The 21,094-nt window shown below is 48.0% G+C and overlaps 1 protein-coding gene across 2 annotated transcripts in view; it reads right to left on the bottom strand.

Annotated features, from left to right (window-relative positions):
* FGFR4 (fibroblast growth factor receptor 4) overlaps positions 1–20,300 on the bottom strand; it is a 48,084-nt gene extending 27,784 nt beyond the window's left edge. The window contains exons 1-2 of one of the 2 annotated variants that reach the window (XM_079968209.1): positions 20,029–20,300; positions 19,620–19,744 (exon numbers count right to left, since the gene is read on the bottom strand). In XM_079968209.1, coding sequence (XP_079824335.1) covers positions 19,620–19,744; positions 20,029–20,285 — 382 coding nt within the window. In that variant the 5' untranslated portion in view covers positions 20,286–20,300. The other variant, XM_079968211.1, reaches the window with a different exon arrangement.
* Positions 20,301–21,094: the final 794 nt, after the last annotated feature.

The raw sequence follows: 21,094 nt of genomic DNA, 5'->3' as shown, positions 1-21,094 counted from the left end.
CAGGTAACTGTGGCCTTTGAGCTTAGTGGATGAGCTTGCTTGCCGCACAGCCTTCCTTGGGTTTTCTTCCTTCCTTTCTTAAAGGGTAAGAGCAACTGGCGCAATAGTTTTACCTGGGGTATAATATGGGGAAGATGTCCTCTACCCCTTTACACCCTCTTGAGATCAGGGAAGGGTTGTATTCAGGCAGAGATAGCTCAGTTGGTTAGAGTGTGGTGCTGATAACCACTAAGGTTGCAGGTTTGATCCCCATATGGGACAGCTGCATATTTCTGCTTTCAGGTGGTTGAACTAGATGAATCTCAGGGTTCCTTCCAACTCTATAGTCCCATGATTCTATGAAAGAGGGCAAGTGCAAACGCCTCCATCACATTATGGGTTACAATTTTTAGGTGTGTCTGTCTGTGAATTAGCATGAAACGTTAATACTGAGTCTCAACTGCATGGGTAGGTTATTGCTGTTGTTTTGCTGCAGGGTTATATACACCCTAGGAATGTGAGGTCATTTGTGGCTTTCTGTCACATGCACAGCTTCATCACCATAAACAATGACATCTTGCGTACTTTTCCAAGGGAATTCAAGGTGGCTAACAATCAGAAACTACAGCCACAAAATATAAAGCAATTCACAATAAAACATGAGCAGAAAACCCAAAACCCAATAATAATTACAAAACAGCCATCTGAACGGAAAAATCCAAATACTGTACCCTAAGGAGGAAATATTCAACCAAAGGCCTTTTTAAACAAACACATCTTCACCAGCCATCTAAAGGTGGAGCTCACTTGGCAAAGGCTTTCTACAGGGTGGGGAAAGGACAGAAAAGGCCCTAGCCAAGTAGGCCTCATAGTTGTGAGGGGTGCAGAGCTGGGGCAGGGTATCCCAAACTTGGGTCTCCAGCTGTTTTTGGACTACAGTTTCCATTATCCCTGACCACTGGTCCTGCTAGCTATAGATGATGGAAGCTGTAGTCCAAAAACAGCTGGAGACCCAAGTTTTGGAAACCCTGAGCTGGGGGATGATTGGAGCAGGTGGAAGAAGGCTGTCATTCAGTGAAACAGGTCCCAAGTGACAGAGGGCTTTGAAGACTAACAGCAGCACCTTGAAATGAGTGCAGAAACAACTCACCAGGCAATGCAGGTCACAGAAAACTGGTACAATAGACTCAGTGCCTAACACCTGTCAACATCCCACCCGCAGCATTTTTCACTAGTTGCAGTTCCCAAAGGGCAGCCCTATGGAAAGTGTATTGCAGGTCACTAGGGGATGAATGACTCTAGCAAGGTCTGACATTGTCAGGAAAGGTCACAGCAAACTGGCTAAAGCTTGGAAAAGGCACCCCTTACTACTAACACTACTGGCATGCCTAACAAGAGCGCCAGGCCATGGAGTATCCCCCAAGCTATGAACCTGATCTTTCAGAGGCAGCAGAACCCCTTTCGAGAGTGTAAACGCAAACCTATGGCAGATGGTTCTACTGCCAACAGCATTTCAGCTTTGTCTGGATTAAGTTTCAGCTTGCTCAGTCCCATCCAGTCCTTCCTAGCTACCAAGCAGCCATTTGGCTTTTGACTGACTCCCTCAGATCAAATGAAAATGAGAGATAAGAGCTGAATGGCATCAAGTCACATGCACTGAAGACCCTGCAGGTTCAGCCCTGACATGTTGTGCAATCCATGTGTGGGTTTTAACCTCCTTTCTAAGGAGAATTGCTTTCCATGGTGGAATTATGGAACACATGAAGTGATTTTATCTGAGAGGAAGCCTGTTGGGGGAGAGGAGAGAAGGAAAATAACCCCCCTTCTTCTAGACCGTCCAGCCTAAATGTGTGATATTGGCCTCCCTGAAGGGGCCAGAGGGCTTAGCCCTGGAATCTGCGGCCAGGGCTTAACTCTGGAACATGCGTAAAAATCGTAATAATGCCTCTGAGTGCCCAATGTTGTAGTGTGTTTCTTTCACCATTGAGTAAATAAGAGCAGTCATCTGGGATTAAGAGGGAAAACACTTCCAGGTGAGACCAAATTGACTTGCAACCTCCAGCACTTTAAAACTTTTTTTTTTAACCCCTCTGTCTGGAGAGTTATCTGTTCCTCATAATCTTTTTGCTAGTAAAAATATGCTGCTAAACATGGGCTATGGAGTCAGTGGCAAAACTGCATGGCATCTTGTGCTGTCCCCCATCAACTGCTTCTAACAGGTCTAAGCCCTTGCTGCTGCTGCTGCTGTTTTTTAAAGAGCAAAACATTTCTGGGTCTTCTGGAAGTTAAGAGCTTTCTTGATGCGAGTCCTGAACCGCAGCAGCTGCCTGATGGACATGGATAGGAGGCAGAGGGGATTGTGTAATTAGGCAGAGAAATAACAGAGGCAGAGAAGCGTATAATGTGCTCATATTCATCTCCAGGGCTTGTGTTTGCCGCTGGAACTTCCATCGCGTCCGGACAGCAAAGCTTGCAGGCCTTGTTCTGAGGCTGCCTTCTACATTCCAGCGTAGCCCTGTTGCTCGCATGCTTTGTCCACTAGCTCTGAGAGCAACCTGGATTTACAATGCAAATTACCCCACGGGTTATGCAAATCACGTTCTTCATAAAAGCCACATACATTGCCCTGGGGCAATCCGAGCCCATGCTTGGTTTTGCTCTGATCCCACAGGAAGTGCTGCACTGCCAGTAGGGGTCTGACACACAGAAAGCAATTCAACACAAGCGGCCCTTTATTATTATTAACAAACATTATGGCAGCTCCGAGGGGCCTCCGCTGAGATTGGCACTCAAGTGGCAGGGCACTGCATGCTACAAAGAAAGCCAAACACAATCCCTACCTCAAGGATCACGCCAGCAAAGGACAGAAAGGGGGAAGGGCAAGGGCAAGGGCTGAGCATAAACTGCGGCTCAGGGAGGGGACACACATGGGTCAGCGGACACAGGAGGTTGGGGATGGGATCCAGAAGCAAATGACAGTGGAAAAGGTGGAGAGAACACCAGCTTGCAGTGTTACTCCTCGGCTTAAGCAACCCGGGTGGAAAAGCTCAAGCTATATAAACTGTTTGACACTGGCGCGGCACAATCTCTCAGCAAATGCATGTTCCAAAACAAAAAGTTTATACAGTGCTAAGTGCTATAATTACTTTGAAATTCAGGAACTCTTACTCGCACGCAGACATCGGGTGCGCACATGCTCTGCCGCGCTCTCCAGAATAGAAGCACTATTTACGGAAATGTCCCAGACTCTGGGTGTTAGATAGGAGAGTGATCTGTGCAATCTCTCCGCTGGGTAGATGGTGCGTGGTGGGTTGTCCCTCCCCCCCCCCCCCGTGATCTTTAAAGTGCTGTGGCCTGACACACCAAAAGCACTGCAGTAAACAGCCCTGCTTTGTTATTATTATCAGACATTATGACAGCACACAGGGCGCCATCTGGGCTTGATACACTGCATGGGCCTCCAGTGAACTACTCTGAGGCTAAGCACAGAAAGGGCAGGAGCACAGTCAGTCAGTGCCAGATGCAGGAACGGAGATATATATCTCCATATATATATATATATATATATATATATATATATATATATATATCCCTGCATATATATATGCGCACATGCATGCCTTTTGGGGCCATAGCTTCAGCATTCCAGCATACTTTTATCCCTGCAGCACACTGCCCGCTTGCAATTACTGTATCAGTTACAAAACCATTATTAACTACGTTTGTATGTTATCGTACATCACATATTATTGTCATTTCATGCATTTTATTATATGTTATTGTACTAGCATCATGGTCACTAGCTTCCACTGGGTGGAAAGGTAGGATACAAATTTAGCAAGCAAATACTCAAATGCATGGCTTCAACCATAGCTCCTGTCCCTGAACAATACCCAGCAGCATCCTGCGAGTGCCGCCCTTTTGGTACCTATCGCAATCCTAATCTCAGACTCAAGACTATATATTTCCAACCCCTGGTCTGCTCATGATCATATAGTTCTGCAAGATTGATGTGTGTAATGCATGCTGAGTGCCCTAAGCATATCAGTCCATGGATTGGGATCTTAGTTAAACTATGGAACTCGCTCCCACAAGGAGGCAGTGATGGCTGCCAACTTAGATGGTTTTAAAAGAAAACTAGAACTGTGTATGCTGCCTTCAGCTCATTGGAGTAAAAGCTGGGACATAGATGCTGTCAACCAACCAACCAACCAACCAACCAACCACTCCAAGCGCCATCAGGTAAAGCAGAACAAACCCTGCTCTTTGTCCCCTGAACATCTAGGAGAAAGGCTGGGAACACAGGAGGTTGCTCTCCACCAGATCAGCCTGCCTGTCCAGCTAGGCCAGTATCATCTCCTCCACTCTGACAGGCAGGGTCTTAGGCTGAAGAAGTCTTTCCCCTCACCACCTGATGCCAAGTGCTGAACCCTGGGACCTTTTACATGCAAAACATGGGCTCTGCCAGTGAGCTATTTATTACTTGCAAGGAAATCTCCGTGCCCCAGTTTTGTTATATAGGAGCATTCAGAGTGTGATTCTCCCACTTGCATTCCGAAGTGGTACAGTCTACTGCTACATGACCATGTAGTGTGTAGACCAGGGGATGTCTCCTCCTTTATCTTTCCTTGCTTTCCCTTTTCCAGTGGTGGACTTTGGGGTCTCAAATTTTAGCAGTGCCCTGTGTGACGCCAAAATTCAGCACCCATCCCGCCTCGTGCCTCCCAATCTTCGTCATAGTTGTGGTGCTCCCAAGGCTCTGCGCCCAGTGCAAGCAAACCAGTCACACTCCCCTAAATCCGCCTCTGCCTTTTCACTTTCTTTGCTCTGCTCTTGGTGTTCTGTTTTGTCCTCTATTGGGCAGGGCAGAGAACCCTATTTGCCTTATTCTCAGTGTAGAACCCATCTGATTCAGCAGCACTAAGGAGTTCATGGAATAAATCCATTTTTTCCAGATTCTCCCAGGACAGCTATCCCTGGATGGAGGGTGGATGGGCTATGGACAGTCCATGCTGATGAGATGAACTCTGCACATGCCCAGGGGCCCTCTCTCCACATATTTCAGGGCTAAGGCCTAGCTTTGAAATTACATTGTGTGTTAGCTGAACCGCAGGTCACCTTTAGCTCTGCTCTAACACATGAGCATTTTGCTCCACAGCCAATACAGTTTTCTCCAGCCTGGGAAAGAAGCTGCTACTAGCAGAATAGCAAGAAAGGTGATCTGGGAGGGAAAGAGCACACTGTTCACATTATATCTGTCTCTTTGCCTTTGCTCTGATTCAAGGTCTTGCGCATCAGGTCTACCTATCCTTCCTGTCCTTTATGGCGTGCCCTGTGGTGGAGGCAGCTTGTTTGCAAATTGCTGTTGTAAGTAGCTGGGTGTTATCACTGCCAGCAACACCATAAAGTGGCTGTGACCCTCATTAGAGGGTCTTTAAAGACTGCCATAAAAAACTAGGCAAATGTGGGAGCCTGGGGTTAAACAGCTTTAATCCCCCCACAGTAAACACATTGAGGCTGATTTCCTGTCATTGCAGTTAAAGCTCGGAGCTCTCTGCTTGGGCTAATTGGACGCAGCAACCCCCTGGACACCACCTAGTACCATCAGGCTCGTGCCTCTAGTCCCGCCACCCAGACCAGGTTTCCCTTCCATCCTGCAGCATCTCAGCTGCTGTCGTGTAAAGCAGGGAGAAGAGCTTGCTACTTATTCTAGCACACATGCAAGGTGGCAAGAAATTTCTGTTTGGGGGTTGCTGGGATTCACATAAGCCGATCCTACGCATATTTCCTCGGGGGGGGGGGGAACCTCTCTGGTTTTGTTCAAGCTAGCACAGTCTTGGAAGACACCATCAAAGTGATTGCTTTCTACCGGTCCCTTTTCAGACGCTCAAGACTGGAGATCTCAACACCATCCGTCTCCTCTCAATCTCCTCTTTTCCACTATACCTTATGAGCTGCTCAAGTTCAGGTCTTTGACATCAGCAGCACTGCAGCCTGCAAGCAAACTTCACTCAGACTTTTCTAGCTCCATCCCCTTGGTGGTGGTGGTGGTGGTGGGGCAGTGGCACAGGAGTGTCTGCCCTGAACCAAGAGCCCCGTAAGATGCCTAAGTATTTCTGCCTCCATAGAGTCTGAATTTCTACAGCTGACCAGTTTCCATCTGTACCAGGTAGCAACACAACAGTCTGTGTTGAATTTGTGTCAGTCCAGGAAGTACAGTCAGGATATGAAAGACCAGCTGGACAGAATAAGAGGAACATGGAATTGCTGCAAAGGAACAGCTCCCAGGTGGAGGATCTGGACATGCACATGTTACACCTGATTCCAGCCACTTTCTGCACACCATGCATAGTCTTATACACCTTTACCACTGTCCCCTGTAAACTAAAAAGTCCCACGTGTCCTCATAGGGGAGTTAGTTCCTCCAGTTTGGATATGTAAGGGCATCTCAATCAATCAGTCAATTTATTGTGCATAGCCAAAGGCCTTTACAATGTACTGCAGAGGGCAAGACAAGGTTTTCCTCTGAAATTGCATGACATACTCTATAAAAAAATTACAGCTTAAAAAGTTTACAGTATGAAATTTTAAAATTAGAGAGCATTAACATATTCAGAAAGGAGCTTCTTAGCTGACAGAGCAAATTTGGCTTCCAGGTGTGTAATCTGTAGATCTTTATCAGCTATATCAGCTAGGTGCTTGACTGTCACCTCCTGGGGGGAATCGGCCTGAGAGGCAGTCAAGAACAAGTGATAATTTTTTCCCCTCTGGGCATTGAATATAAGGGGCAAAGGAGCAGGTAATGTAGGACATCCTCAACCTTTCTGCATCCATAAATGCACCCGTATGGGGAATTCCCAGGTATCTCCCCTCTAAATATGCTGAGGGCATCTGTTGGAACCTTAGTTCAACAAACACCCTACGCACCTGTGGGAAAGTCTGTGTCTCAGGGTAATGTTGCCTTAAGTGGTTGATCTTGATCTGGGGGTACCAAATAGAATACTGGGCAGCCATAATGGATGCTCTATCTTGGTTGGTTGGCGTCCTGATCAAAGATCCAATTTCTTAAGTCATGGGGACTGAGGGAAGGGCATCTCAGAAAGGATCCTTTCCTGGAGGTGTGGCTGTTTAAACTGAGAGTGGGCCAAAGCCCTGCCATTTTTTTTTTACTGTTCCCTTAGCCACTGTTTTGAGAAGGCTGGGTGGGGACGGGGACATGATTTAGCTAAAATTGTCGGAGTCAGGTGAGGCTTTCAGATTTCACAGAAGATGCCTTTGCACAATCTCTGTCTCCTTTAGTGACCTGATGTCCACACTCATCTTATGACGGCATGCATGGTGTGGGTTGCCAAATTAAAGGGAAGCAGTAGCCTTGTTTTTCTCCCTGAGAATCCTATGCATTTTGAATATCTGAAGTCATTGGCTCATGGACTTCTTGGGAATCAAAGAGGGGCCTTTCTAGCAGCATAGCTAGCCGCTTGGTCGTGATGCACGCCATGTAGCCTCCAAGGAGTCTGTCCACCGCTTCCCCCTTAGCTGTAGGATGGCTGAGGTGGAGACGGTGGGCTGATGCAAGCCTCAAACTATCTTGGGCAGTGCGGAGCCTGCAGGCACCGAAGCCACCACGTCACTCCCAGGAGAGATGTGTGGCTTGGGTGCACTGCATGACCCATGGTAAGTGCCACCCCCTAGTGTACCCCCCCCAACCCCTAGCTACGCATCTGGGTCTTTCAGCCTCCTAGCAGAGGATGGTTGCCACAGGAGAAAAGTGCTGCGTGAATGCACCCTAGAGACATCCAGCTCCTTCATTCTTTCCTTCCTTGGTAAATTCTTTATCATTATACTCATTCTTTGTGGTGAAGTCTCAAGTAATCAAAACGTTCAAAATCTGAACAGAGTACTGCAGCTGTGGTCTAACCAGTGCTGAGCAGAACGGAACAATCTTATAGGAGGATTATATCCGTGGGGCCAGACGCAATAATAATAATAATAAAAACAGCCTCAGAGTGGAGAGCACAAGGAATTATAGCAAGGATCTAATGGGATCAAGCTAGGGTTCAAGAAGTTTTAGTCCTGGCTAGTGCCTGTGATGTTTGTACAAAGGGGAAATGGGCACATCTTTTTTGCACGTCTGGATATTTCAACTTGAGTTAGTCTCTCTCTGTGTAATGTTCACCTTGAATCATCACCACACTAGTTGTAATTGCATTTATATCCCACTTTTCCTCCAAGGAGCTCAAGATAGCATGCAAGTTTCTCCTCCTCTCCATTTCTGTATGTTGTAGGTTTCACAGCGGCTCCATTCATACTTGCGGGGCTGTGTTCCCAGACTAGCTCTGTCAGTTATGTTGTGGGGTGCCTCAGGCCACTATTTTGACTCCAATGCTATTTAACATATATAAGAAGCTGTTGGGATCAGTCATTAGGAGATCTGGGGTGTAATGTCACCTATGACACTCAGCTCTATTTCTCAGAGTCAGTAGAGGTTGTGCATGACATGAGCTGTTTTCTGGGTATAGCGGTGAGATGGATGTGGTGAAGGGAAGCTGAATCCTGGTAAGGCTAAATGCTTGTGGCTGGGTGGTTCATAGATCTGGAATTTGGGAAGACTGTTCAGGATGCGGTTACGCTCCCTCTGAAAGCGGGTGTCTGGGGGTGCTTCTGAAACTATCACTGTCACTAGAGGAGCAAGTAATCTCGGTAGCTGCAAGGGCCTATTACCAGCTTCAGTTGGTGTCAAAACTCTGCTCTTACCTGGACAGGAATAGCCTAGCTGCTGTGGTTTGTGCACTGGGAACTTCCCATGTGGGTTACTATCACATGCTGTACATGGAATTGCCCTTAAGACTGGTTCTGAAACTGCAGCTAGTGCAGAATGCAGCAGCAACGGTCCTGTGTGTTGTACCTGGCTGTACTTGCATGTTACACTGTGGTGGCTGCCTGTCAGCTCCTGAGCCAATATTCAGAGGAGGCCCTGTTAGCGGTACTGCATTTTACAATATGTTGCTTGGCGACGACACAGAAACAGGCCTTCCTGTGGTGGTGCCCACTCTCTGGAACACTCTCCTCACCCCCACTTTACAGCAGGCACCCACAGAGAACACACTTGTTTACTCAGGCTTTCCCAGACTAGGTTATTGGCCCATTTTAGATATTGGCTTGTATCCAACGCCGGTCCTACTCAGAGTAGACGTGCTGAAGTTATCATACATGAGAAATTTAATGTCATTAATTTCAGTAGGTCTACTTGGATCAGACAAGCATAGAAGGCGATTCATTGTGCATCTCCCTGATGCTGTTTATTGTTTGCTGTTGATTTTATGTATATTTCAATACTTGTTTGATTTGATATGCTTTTAACATGTTAATGCTGGAATTTTATTTTGTAAACCATTTCAGGATACTTGGATAGGAAGTGGTCTGCCATCGAGCTTAATAAGCAAATATATATATGAAAGTTGCAGGAGCCCCACCCCCCACCGCTTTAAGTCTCTGAACTGGCTTCTGTTTCATCCTTGATATACAAAGTGGGCATACTTTCAAACTACAGTGGTACCTTGGGTTAAGAACTTAATTCGTTCCGGAGGTCTGTTCTTAACCAGAAACTGTTCTTAACCTGAGGTACCACTTAAGCTAATGGGGCCTCACGCTGCTGCCACACGATTTCTGTTCTCATCCTGAAGCAAAGTTCTTAACCCAAGGTACTATTTCTGGGTTAGCGGAGTCTGTAACCTGAAGCATATGTAACCCGAAGCGTATGTACCACTGAGGTACCACTGTATGCGTATGTACCACTGAGGTACCACTGTAGTTAACTGGTACAAATGTCCATATGGCATTTCCCCTATTCTACGATAGTTCAGTTGTTAGAGCAAGAAACTCTCAACCTCAGGGTTGTGAGTTCCAACCCCACGTTGGGCAAAAAGATTCATGTACTGCAGGGGTTGGACAAGATGGTCCTTGTGGTCCCTTCCAACTCTATGGTTCTATGATTTGAGATGGCAGAGAAGGCTGTGGAGAGTGGATGTGTTTCCATGCTCCATTTCAAGTTTCAACTGCAACATTACGAGGATGTTATGTGGGATGGCTGCAGGAGCAAACATGGACCACTTAGATATTTGTAGAAAATGGAGAGGTATATACACGCTTTTCAATAAATAAAATAAACAAGAATTACATGACTGGGGGTTGGCTCGTATTCTCTAACAACAGAAGAAGAACTGAATATCAGACCAACTGCTTGCTGGTGAGACATCGTAAGACAGGGCTGCCTAAGGGAAACCTGCAAGTGGGACATGAGCACAAGAGCCTTCTCCCTACTTGCTCTTTCCAGCAACTGGGATTCAGAGACATGCAGTCTTTGACAGTGGAGATAGAACATAGCTATCCTGGCTAGTAGCCATTGACAAACTTATGCTCCATGGATTTGTCTAATTCTCTTTTAAAGCCATCCACGTTGGTGGTCGTCACTATGTCTTGTGGCGGCAAATCCTATAGCTTAATGCACCCAAGAAGAGGCCATCACTTTTGTTGGGATACTACAAGAAGAGTTGGAGAAGTGAGCACCACACAGACATAGGGACCCACCTCTAAGTTCTTCACTGTCAAGTCCTGTCCACTTTTCAAAGCTTGACCTTGGCAAGCATTTTTCATGGTCCAAATTCATCTTAACAATCCAGTAGGTCCTTCACAGGACCTATTTTCTAAAACCTGTTCGGTGAAGTCCTGGGAAACTGGGCCCTTCCAGGCATTCACAAAGGCCACGCAAAGCTTGCAGGAGGCCTCCCTCCTGAGTGTTTAACAGGCATGGAATTTGTTTGATTCGGACAGCTCAGTGTAAACAACCAGGGAGGGGGACAGTGGGGGGGATGGGTAGGGAAAGCACACTCCTTTAACATCTCTCTCCCTGATCTGTATTTATCTACACCCCATTGGGATGAACACAAGGGGACAGAGTGTGTGAGGGAATGCAGGGCCTAGTGGATAATCCCGGGGTTCAGCTGGCTTTCCTTCTACAGCAAAAAATAAATAAATCAATGGACCTCCCAAATATCTATGTGGGGCGGGGAAGATAGATAAGATAAAAGGCTTATAGTGAGTCAGACCATTGGTCCACCAACTCTGTACTGTCTTATCTCTCTGAGGTTTCAGGCAGGAATCCTTCACAACTTTACCAAGGTTGGATCGGGGGGCCTTTTGCACACAAGGCATCAGCTCCGCCACTGAATCAGTCATTCCCAGCAAAGTTGAGCCAGTTTAGGAAGCTAGCAGGCCACTCCCAAATGGGAACAGAAGCCTTCCTAGGTATCTGGGATGAGCCACATACATGTTAGATGTATGTGGGATATTTTTTTTAAAGCAGCCTCAAGAGATGGAGGAGTACAGGGGAAAGCTACTTATAGAATCATAGAACTAAAGAGCTGGAAGGGACTCTGGGGGTCGTATAGTCTAACCCCTGCAATGCAGGAATCCCAACTAAAGCATCTGTGTCAGGTGGCCGTTCAACCTCCGCTTAACCTGATTCTGCTCCGAATGCTGTCTCTGGATCTCTTTCCCCCACCCCTCCCTCCATGAGTTACTGGAAACAGTTTTAGGAATATAGAAAGCCGCCTCTCACAAAGTCAGTGGTCCAACTAGCTCAGCAATGTCCACACTGACTGGCAGTGGCTCTCTAGGGTTTCAGACCCGGCGCATTCCCAGCCCTACCTGGAGATGTCAGGGATTAAACCTGGGACATGCTGTGCATGCAGAAGGTCCCAGGTTTAATCTGCCACTGAGATGCAGCCATTCCCCAGACAATGAACACCCTTCAGAATGTAAGAAAAAAAGCCCTGCTGGATCAAGTCAAATGCCTGCTTCACCCAGCATCCTGTTCTCACAGCAGCCAACCAGATGCCCATGAGAAGTCTGCAAGCAGGACTTGAGCGCCACGGCACTCGCCCCACTTGTGATCCCAGCAGCTGGTATTCAGAGGCAACCTGCCACCAACAGTGGAGGTGGAACAAAGACATCGTGGCCAGTTGCCATTGATAGCTTTTATTCTCCATGAATTTGTCTACTCCTCTTTTTAAGTCAAGTTGGTGGCCACCACTACTTCTTATGGGAGCAAGATTACGTGCAGCTGTTAAGCAGCCTTCCCTTTCATCCCCGCTCTCAAAATGGCAAGTTTCTGAAGCTGCTTTTCAATTAATACTGTATATAATTTGCCCCTCTTGCTCTCCCCTTTGCATTATAGTCTGGTGTGAGTCCCTTCATCAGCCCATTCTTTGCAATGCAGCAAATTGGTCCATCATGGCTCCCCCAAAAGTATAAAGCAGGACAGTATGCACTAAGAAGAAAGAGTTAGTGAGCCAGATCCCCACATCATGGGTGTGTTTTAAAACCCAGATTTTTCCTTTTTTTCTGAGGATAAAGATGTGGTTTCTCTTAACACTCCTTTCCTCCACTGTTCCAAATGTGGGTATCAGTTACAGTATTATTAAATCTTCCTGATTTAATGTGAGGGAGGTGTTGCTCTTTAGTTCAGCACTTACTACAATAAACATGTTTTCTTTTCTTTTAAAAATTCAGCTTAACAGAGCGAGGCTTCTGCTCTGACTTTTTTCCAGCACTCGCTTGATGGGACAGTAGCACTCAGTCCCAGAGAGACTCTGCTACTGTTTTCCTGTTGGCAAAGGTTGGGAAACAGTCAGAAAGTGGTAAGAAGCAGGTTCCCCTCTGTTCGTCCAAAGTTTCCCATCTGCTGATCCTTGTTGAACATAAGTGTTTAACGAGCACTTTGTTCCTGTTGCCAAGCAGCAGATTGAAATACGATGTTATTTTCATGCACCATGATGTCATCATGGTGCAATACTGGCGTTGCAAACTCTTGTGATATTAGCACACGTCTAGAGTAATTTAATGTTTCTGTCTTTCCTGGTTAGACAAGCTGAGCACAAATCAAAGGAGCAGAAGCTCAAAGCCAAAAGCATCAGCACCCTAGTCATTAATTCCCAGTTCTGAATGTGAAAGGTTTTCAACCACAGTTCCCCAAAAGGTTGGGATTGTTCCTGCCATGTACATTTTCTGGGGCTGGAACTCTTTTCTGTCCCACAGATGCTGCTGGGCTGCAAAGAGACCTGGGTGCAGTCCAGCTGCAGGACAACAAATACCATTCTCGGTTGCTTCTCCCCCGCTCCTTTTTAAAATGAAAAATAAAATCATTGCTTCACTTTCTTTCGGGCCACGCAGAGAGCAGCAGATGTGGCCATCATCGCCCTAAGCCAGCACTCTGACCTCAGCAGAGCAAAGGGCAGGCAGCTGCTGTGACAAGTGGATGGGATGGGGGTGGAGGGGGGGGATAGTGGGAGGCACTTCAAAGCCCTAAGTTGTTGGCGATCTTCAGAGGCGAGTAGGGCTAAGAGGAGGACAGGCTGCTCAGGGAGGGTCTGGCTCAGCATCGTCTTCTGGGGTTTGTGCTCTCAAGCTGAGGCATAAGGGGAAAGGGTTTAGAAAGAGCCTGGCCTGTACTCTGCCCTTATCCCTGCCAGCCAGCATCCATTCAGAGGAACCCAGATCCCTTTGCAACACAACAGCAGCAGCCTCCATGTGCTCAAGAGCTTCCCAATGCACCTTTGTCCACCAGGGATCCCTGAGAGAGGTCCCTCCTTTCCACAAAAATCTTATGGCAAAAGGCAGCCCATACATCAAGCCATGTGAACAGAGAATGAAACGCCACAGAATAAGAGCCTGGGGGGTGGGGGTGGGGGGAGAGGGAGACAAAGTCAGTCCTGACCAGGTCAAACCACAATGCCTTTGGAACTGAAACTACACTAGGCTACACCCCTCGGCAAGAGATAATCCAAGGAGCTTTGTTAAACATTAATCAAGACCTGCACATCTAAGCACAACTCCGTTCATTGAATCTAATGGGTGCACTGGCAGCTCTCAGTCTCTTAGCTCTGGAGCAGGCTTTTAGAAAACAGTAGGCCTGCTCTGGAAGGGTTGGTTTGATGATCACAGCTGGACTGAGGCTCTGCATTTAAAAGGATGTCATGGGGAAGGAGGGGACACTGTTTATCAGGCCAGGAAAGAAAATAATAGGTTTAAACAGCAGGAATGTAGATTTAGCGAGGGGAGACCTCGCTAAATAAGGCAGGTTTAACTGCAAAAAAAGCTACCTAAATGGCGGTTGTGGGATGTCTTTTCTCAGGTCTCGAGAAAATGCTGGACTCGCACTGACATTGGCATTTTACTTAAGAAACAGAGCCAAGCGAGATGACCACTGTAATTGGGCTTGACATCATTAAAGACATCACATGGAGGCTTTCAACTACACCATCCTGAGGCATCAGTTTTCAGAATTAAAATAAAATAGATGCAGCCTGTGTCCTGGTCTCTTGAATGAATGTGTGGCTCTGGATCAAATGACTTACAGGGATAGTTCCCAACTTTTCACAATTGATCCTAAAGTCACCTTTTAGTCGAAAGTCACATTTTACCAATGCTGTCATTGTGTGATGGAAAGTTGATTTTTACATGCACATATGTACATCATAGTCAGAAGAGCTGGTGCATTCAAATTACAGAAGCAGGAAAAGATGCTTGAAGACTACAATCCTTTGGGAACACTTAAGTGGGAGCAAGTAAGGCCTGCTTTGGAGTAAATGTTCACTGGATCAAGTGGTGCATGCCACTTGTGAAAATGACTTCAGAGTACTAGGTGGCAAATTTGGCTCTCTGGTTCCAAGAGCAGTGCTACTCGTACCTTGAATATGCTGGAGACTTCCACCTGACTCCTACAAAATGCCATCCTGGTTGACACCAGCGGAAGGAAATTTAAACCAGCGGCAAATCTAGCACTTTGCCAGCTATCCGAGCAATGGCAATTTGGCTAGGCATTTCAGCTTATTGAATTCGTGGGCAAAGCTGCTTTGCACCAGGTGTGATTACAGCCCAACTGGCATGAGCTGAAGGTGACAAGCCTTTCTTTTAGGTAAGCAATGACCCCCTATTCATTACAGAAAGAACACTCCCTGGCACCAGGGGGTGGTTTAGCCTGCCTGCGGATGTAGCCATGCACTTCTGGATTACAGCAGCTGCTGGGTATGAATGTTATCTGTGCCCCTGGAGACAGCATTGCATCCTGTGATTTGCAAACTGCACAGTTCGCAGAGGGGCACCCGCAGCCAAGCCGTTGTGTTCAAACAGATAATTGGGGCCTTTACACGAAGGCTCCCAGTGCAACCGCCAACTCAGGAGAGGAAATTAAGGGAGCACAGCTATTTGGTGGGGAAAGCCAAAACACAAGCCAGCATCTTTTCCATTGCAATTGCCGGCTCAGTCACCCTGTGGCTGGCTCCGTCTCTGCCTAGAGGAGGATCAGAGAGTCTTCCTTCTCTTTCGGGAAGCTGCCAGCAGCTCTTGTCTCTCTCCCATCCTGGATCCAAGTGGCTCTCAGCAGGCGAGCCCCTCCTCCTTCCCCCTATCCAATTATAACCAGCTTTCTAATCATTTGTTTGGAGCTGAAGCCAGGCGCCTGTGGCTGAGCTCAGGGGTGGGAGAGAAAGGGGGGCGCGCGAGGAGGGGAGTGGGGGGGTGCTTTCCCCCATCTCTTCTTTTTCCTGGATTGCTGCTGCCCACAGAGTGGCTGAGTTTTCTCTTGCCTGTTCCTGCATGGCCTATGCCTGCCCCTGGATGGGTACTGCCACTCTGGCTGGGGAGGAGCAAAGGGTCTGCTCTTTGGGAATGGGAGACGAAGGCTGCTTGTGGCTCTGGAGTCTTTCCTTGGACCAGCCAGCTCTGGCTACTGCTCACTACCCTTAGGGCCTCACCCCAGTGGGACATGTGGGCTCCCAGCCCAGCTGCTACCATCCTTACTAATTTTTCACTCTGTGATGGAGAGCCTGCTCTAAGCATTGCTGCTGGCCTCTCACCCTGGCTTTACAGCCAGCTAATGGGCCATAGTCAGAAGCAGTGGGTGATTTTAAGGTAAAGGTAAAGGTACCCCTGCCCGTACGGGCCAGTCTTGACAGACTCTGGGGTTGTGCGCCCATCTCACTCAAGAGGCCAGGGGCCAGCGCTGTCCGGAGACACTTCCGGGTCACGTGGCCAGCGTGACATCGCTGCTCTGGCCAGAGCCAGAGCCAGAGCCGCACACGGAAACGCCGTTTACCTTCCCGCTGGTAAGCGGTCCCTATTTATCTACTTGCACCTGGAGGTGCTTTCGAACTGCTAGGTTGGCAGGCGCTGGGACCAAGCAGCGGGAGCGCACCCCGCCACAGGGATTCGAACCGCCGACCTTTCGATCGGCAAGCCCTAGGCGCTGAGGCTTTAACCCACAGCGCCACCTGCGTCCCTGTGGGTGATTTTAGACTCCTTTAAATGAAAAAAATTGCCTCCAATTTAATAAACACCCATGCTGGTGGGGGGTGGCATAAAGTAGGAGCGGAAGTCCATATTCCCCAAACTGTTTGTCCATGTGACTGTTAGGGCTTGTTATTCCCCTTCCTGAGCTGCATAGCCCATCATGGAGGATATAGTCGCTGTAAAAAGCAGACTTAAAAAGAACATCATGACTTTGCTGAATGTAGGGTTGCCAGCTTTTTTATTGGCCTCTGCTCCTTGCCCTGCAACAGCAGCTTGCCCTGCAAACAATAGCAGGAGGTCATGCTTAGCTCTTCACATTTCTGCAGATCAAACTGCTGCTAGAGTACAGGAGCTGTCTAGGCAAATTATGCATCTGATCAGTTGGCAACCTTAACTGCAAGAAATCTTTTGGGGATGGAAACCAGTCTTCTATATATTGTTAGTTGTAATGGATCCATAAAGAAGTAAAGCAAACTTTCCAGGTGGGGCAAGACTCTTCAAAAGGGTGTGAGACACCATTGGCTTTAGTATGTGTGAACGAAGACTTGCTGTGCCTAATAATGTGGGTGGGTGGAACAAGCTCATAATGTGACTGATACTGCTGTGAGCTACTGTATGAATGCCATGGGAAAGAGTGTGCAGATCCCCTTCCCTGCAGTTCCTGAACTGCCACTTGACTTGCCAACCCCTGGCATATAAGGTTGCCAATTTTTTTGACTGGTCCCTGATCTTGTGACATTAACGGCTGCTTGATCTGCAGACATTAGCAGATTATCATCTTCAGCTTTGTCTGCTAGTTTTTGGCAACCCCACCAGCATACTCCCTTTTGGTATAGTGCCAACAGAGTCCCTCCTAATGCCATTTCCTCAGCTCTGCAATGGGTTCTCCCTCAGCTTAGGCATCCCATCTGTCGACAGCACACTGCGTTGCCGAGAACCTCTGCCTCCAGGCCACCCAGCGAGGGTCTAGCAAAGCAAAGGGCCTAGCTCTAGATGCTGCAGGCTCAGGGCTTGGATGTGGTCTCTTCCTCTCTCCTCCCCTGCAAGAGGGGCCAGGGCTGGGGCATTGCTCCTGATTTATAGTACATAACTGCAGTCAAACAAAAAGCCCTTCATGGCAGCGCGGCAAGCTTGCTGCCTCCCTGGTTTCAGCACATACCAGCGTCACCACATCCCTCTGACCACAACCCCCTTCCCGTGCACCCCCCTGCCGTGTCCCACAGCTCAGCACAACAGGGAATTGTGCACTGAGACCCTCCATCTACTCTCCGCTCTCCCCAGATGCAAACAGCTAACCCCACCTCGCAAACAAAATACTCACTGCCGCTACACAAGCTCCATATCCCATCCAAACATCAGCCCTCAAATACCAAACACTCTCCTCTGACTATCCAAACACTTTCTAGGTTGTCAGACCTGCTACTTCCCAAGATGCAGCCAATCCTGCACTATAGCCTCACATTTCCTCCTTGAAATACAAACACAAATCTCATATCCCGATCTATCATTCCCTCTCCCCCCCCCCGCCCACCTAAATAACGTTATGGTCCAGCACAAATTCTATGCACCTCTGTCCCCAAACATCTCATAAGTACCTCTGCTCACACACATATTCTTTTCAGTGAGAACTCTCTCACTGCCAGAAAAAACAAACAAATATAAACAAATAAATGTTTTCAGATCTGAAAATGCAGAGCCAGGGGGATCATAACTTTATTGGGACTAAGGCTGCAGTTCTATTCCCACTTGTCCTGGTAACTCAATGGAACTTTCTTCTGAGTAGACAAGTACAGAGTTGCCATAAATAATGTTGACAATACAAGTAAACTTTAAAATAACACATAATCCTTTGTTTAGAAGGATTTCAAGGAAAAGAAAAAGCTACAAATGAATTTTCATGTGAAAGGGTTGCGCTTGGCTCTGCAGTCCAAGGTGAGATACCTTGTGGGTTCCATAGACCTTAAGTGTCCTGAAATCCAGTATGTGATCAATATTTTATTTCCAAAATGAAAGTTGCTAGGGCTGAAACCTACCTTGACACCGCTCCTTTGACCTTGGATGTATGGAGGGCAAAGTACTCTGCATAGGCTCAAAGACACTCCTCATAACTACTTCACAGGCTCAAGGACTGATAGGTTCTTCCTTTTCTCTACAAGTTAAGGGTACACCCAATCAGAAATGAGCCCACAAACTGCTTTAGTTACCCTGTTGTTTTACTGGGAAAAGTCCAGGGCAAGTGTGACCACATACTCTTTGACAATAGCTTGTGAAACCATCAGGCATGCTATTTTTCTGCATAGGTTGTTTGGACTGGACACACAGTCCTACCTGCAAGCCAAATTCTAGAACGTGATGCTAGGTGGTTGCTGTTTGGCTCTGTAGCATCCCACAGGGTTCTATCTCGTCTCCCATGTTTTACAACATCTACATGACAATGCTGAATGAGGTCATCTGGAAATTTGGAATCAGGTACCACGGAGTACGTAGCAGATACCTATTTCTCCTTTACATCTGATTTAAGTGAGGCAGTGGAAGTGCTAAATCAGCATCAAGCATCAGTAATGGGACTGGATGTGGCCTAATAAACTGGCAGAGAGAGCATTATGGGTCATTGTCTCAGAGAAGATGCATTCTAGACAGTGTTTGACACATGAGTGTTTGATCAGTGTTTGACAAATCCAGCTGTGTCACTGGAAGCTCATGTGCCTTTCATGGGATGGAATGCCTTCCACCATCTAAAGCTGGTACAGTCCATCCCAGATAGAGAAAACTTAGCCAAGTTAAGCCATGTGCTACAAACCTCCAGATCAGACTACTGTAATGTGTTGCAAATGCATTCTTTCCCCCCTAGCTAGAGTTCAAGGTGTAATAATACATAGTTCTCCATCTTCTTAATTTGTATCTGCAACAACCCTGTGAGGTAGGTTAGGTTGAGATCCTGCAACTGGCCTAAGGTCACCCAGTGAACTTCATGACTAGTTGGGGATTTGAACCTTGTCTCCCAGGTCCTACTGTGACACCAGGGGTGCCAACCTGAATAAAATATTGGGGGCGGGGAAGCAAGCCCTGCTCCACGTAAGTGTTCACATGCCACGCTGCATACACACCATTTGAAAGGCAATGCCCATAAACTGGGGGGGCAGCCCCCCAAATATTTTATTGGGGGATGCGAAGGGACCTCGACTGCTAGGAGTTGGCTCCTATGTGTGACTCTCTTAATTACTACTCCTTTTAAGCCTCTTGAAGACGGTATGTTTATTTCTCTCTTTCCCCCGCAAATGCTGCTGTTGTACCTGCTGTTTTCACTTCCGACATCGTTTCTTTCTCGGCTTTATTGATTTCATTTGCGATTGCTGCCTGTGGGCCGCCGCTCTGGAAATGCTTGCATTGACTGGAGGCCGACGGGGAGGAAATAAATCTGCAAAATAAATACCTCAGTCAACGAACCATGCCGGCGCGCCTGCCTGCCTGCTCGCTCGCACATCCCGCCCACGCCTCCTCCTTCCCCCTCCAGGCGCCCGGTCCCCGCGCGAAGGACGAGCCCTTGCTTCCCCTCCGTCCCCTCCTCGAAGGCCTCGGCCGGCAGCCGCGCGGGATTCCCCGCGCTAGGGACGCGCTTGGGCCGCGCAGGCGGGAGGCGGGCGGGCTGGCAGCGTCTGGCCGAGGCCTAGCTGAGGATGCTGAAACGCTTGTGTCACTAACCGCGAGAGACACGGCGTCTCCAGCACCGGAGGAGTCGCAGCCAGGCGCCTTGTCGTGCGGGATGGGGGTCGCTCGGAGGGGACTGGCTTCGCCTGCCACCCATATGGGGAGGAGGAGGAAGGCCCAGTGCGGGAAAAGGGGGGCGCCAAAGCGGAGAGATTTGGCGTGGGGGCTCTTGATGAAACCCAGACCGACGGTTCTGAAGGACAAAGTTGGGGGTGTTGCGGATAGGTGGGTAAGGCAGAGAGAAGCTCCATTCCGCGTTTTCTTTGCGCCAAATCGGGGCCCTTGCCCACCTCCACTCTGCTAGGGCTCCTCCGTGTGCATCGCACAGCGGGATCCTGTGCTCAGTGAGGCTTTTCTTTCTAGGAAGGGTGCTTAGGGTTGCAGCCTCTGCAATGATTGCTCTTCTTGAGGGCAGAAGTGGGAGGGCATTAGGACTTCCACTCGCTCAGCATTTCCCTCCCGCTCCAATCCCCAGAAAACAGCTGCAGGCAGAAGTTCAACACATGGTGCAACTCCAGCCTGGGACAACTACACATGACCAATTCCCCCCTGCTTTAGTTTTCGGATGGGGGTGGGTCAGGGAAACAGCCTGAAGGCTGAGTGAGAGGTATGTGACACTTCATGCTTGCAGGGTGAATTGTCACCCCAAAGTAATACAGGGTTCTGGATCTCATCCTCCTCAAATTAAGCAGTGTTTTTTCTGTGGCAAAGACATTCCAACTCCAAGGGTGTAACTGCAGCTAGGGATTCCTGCAGGCTTCACCTGCAACCACTTTCTGGTACCTTTCCTGTGAAGCTATTCCGAAAGGGGTGCCTTTGAACATGTGATGAGTGCTTTCCTACCACCACTGCTTAAACACAGCCAGCCAGTCCCACATCTGAGATGAAACACTCTCAAGGATGACTTTCTCAGCCTTACCAAGTTACGCCTGTATTGGCTGCCTGCCCATGGTGTTCTGGTTGGGTGCTGGCATAAGAGAGCACAGGGTTTAGCTTTGCATGCCAAAGAGAGCTTGGCAGTGGTGTGTTAAAAGCGCCAGTGTATGGTGGCAGTTACAGA

The sequence above is a fragment of the Podarcis cretensis genome (genome assembly GCF_951804945.1).
Source record: "Podarcis cretensis genome assembly, chromosome: 2".
Lineage (NCBI taxonomy): Eukaryota > Metazoa > Chordata > Lepidosauria > Squamata > Lacertidae > Podarcis > Podarcis cretensis.
Note: the sequence above shows the minus strand (reverse complement) of the source record. Positions and strands in the feature narration are given on the sequence as shown.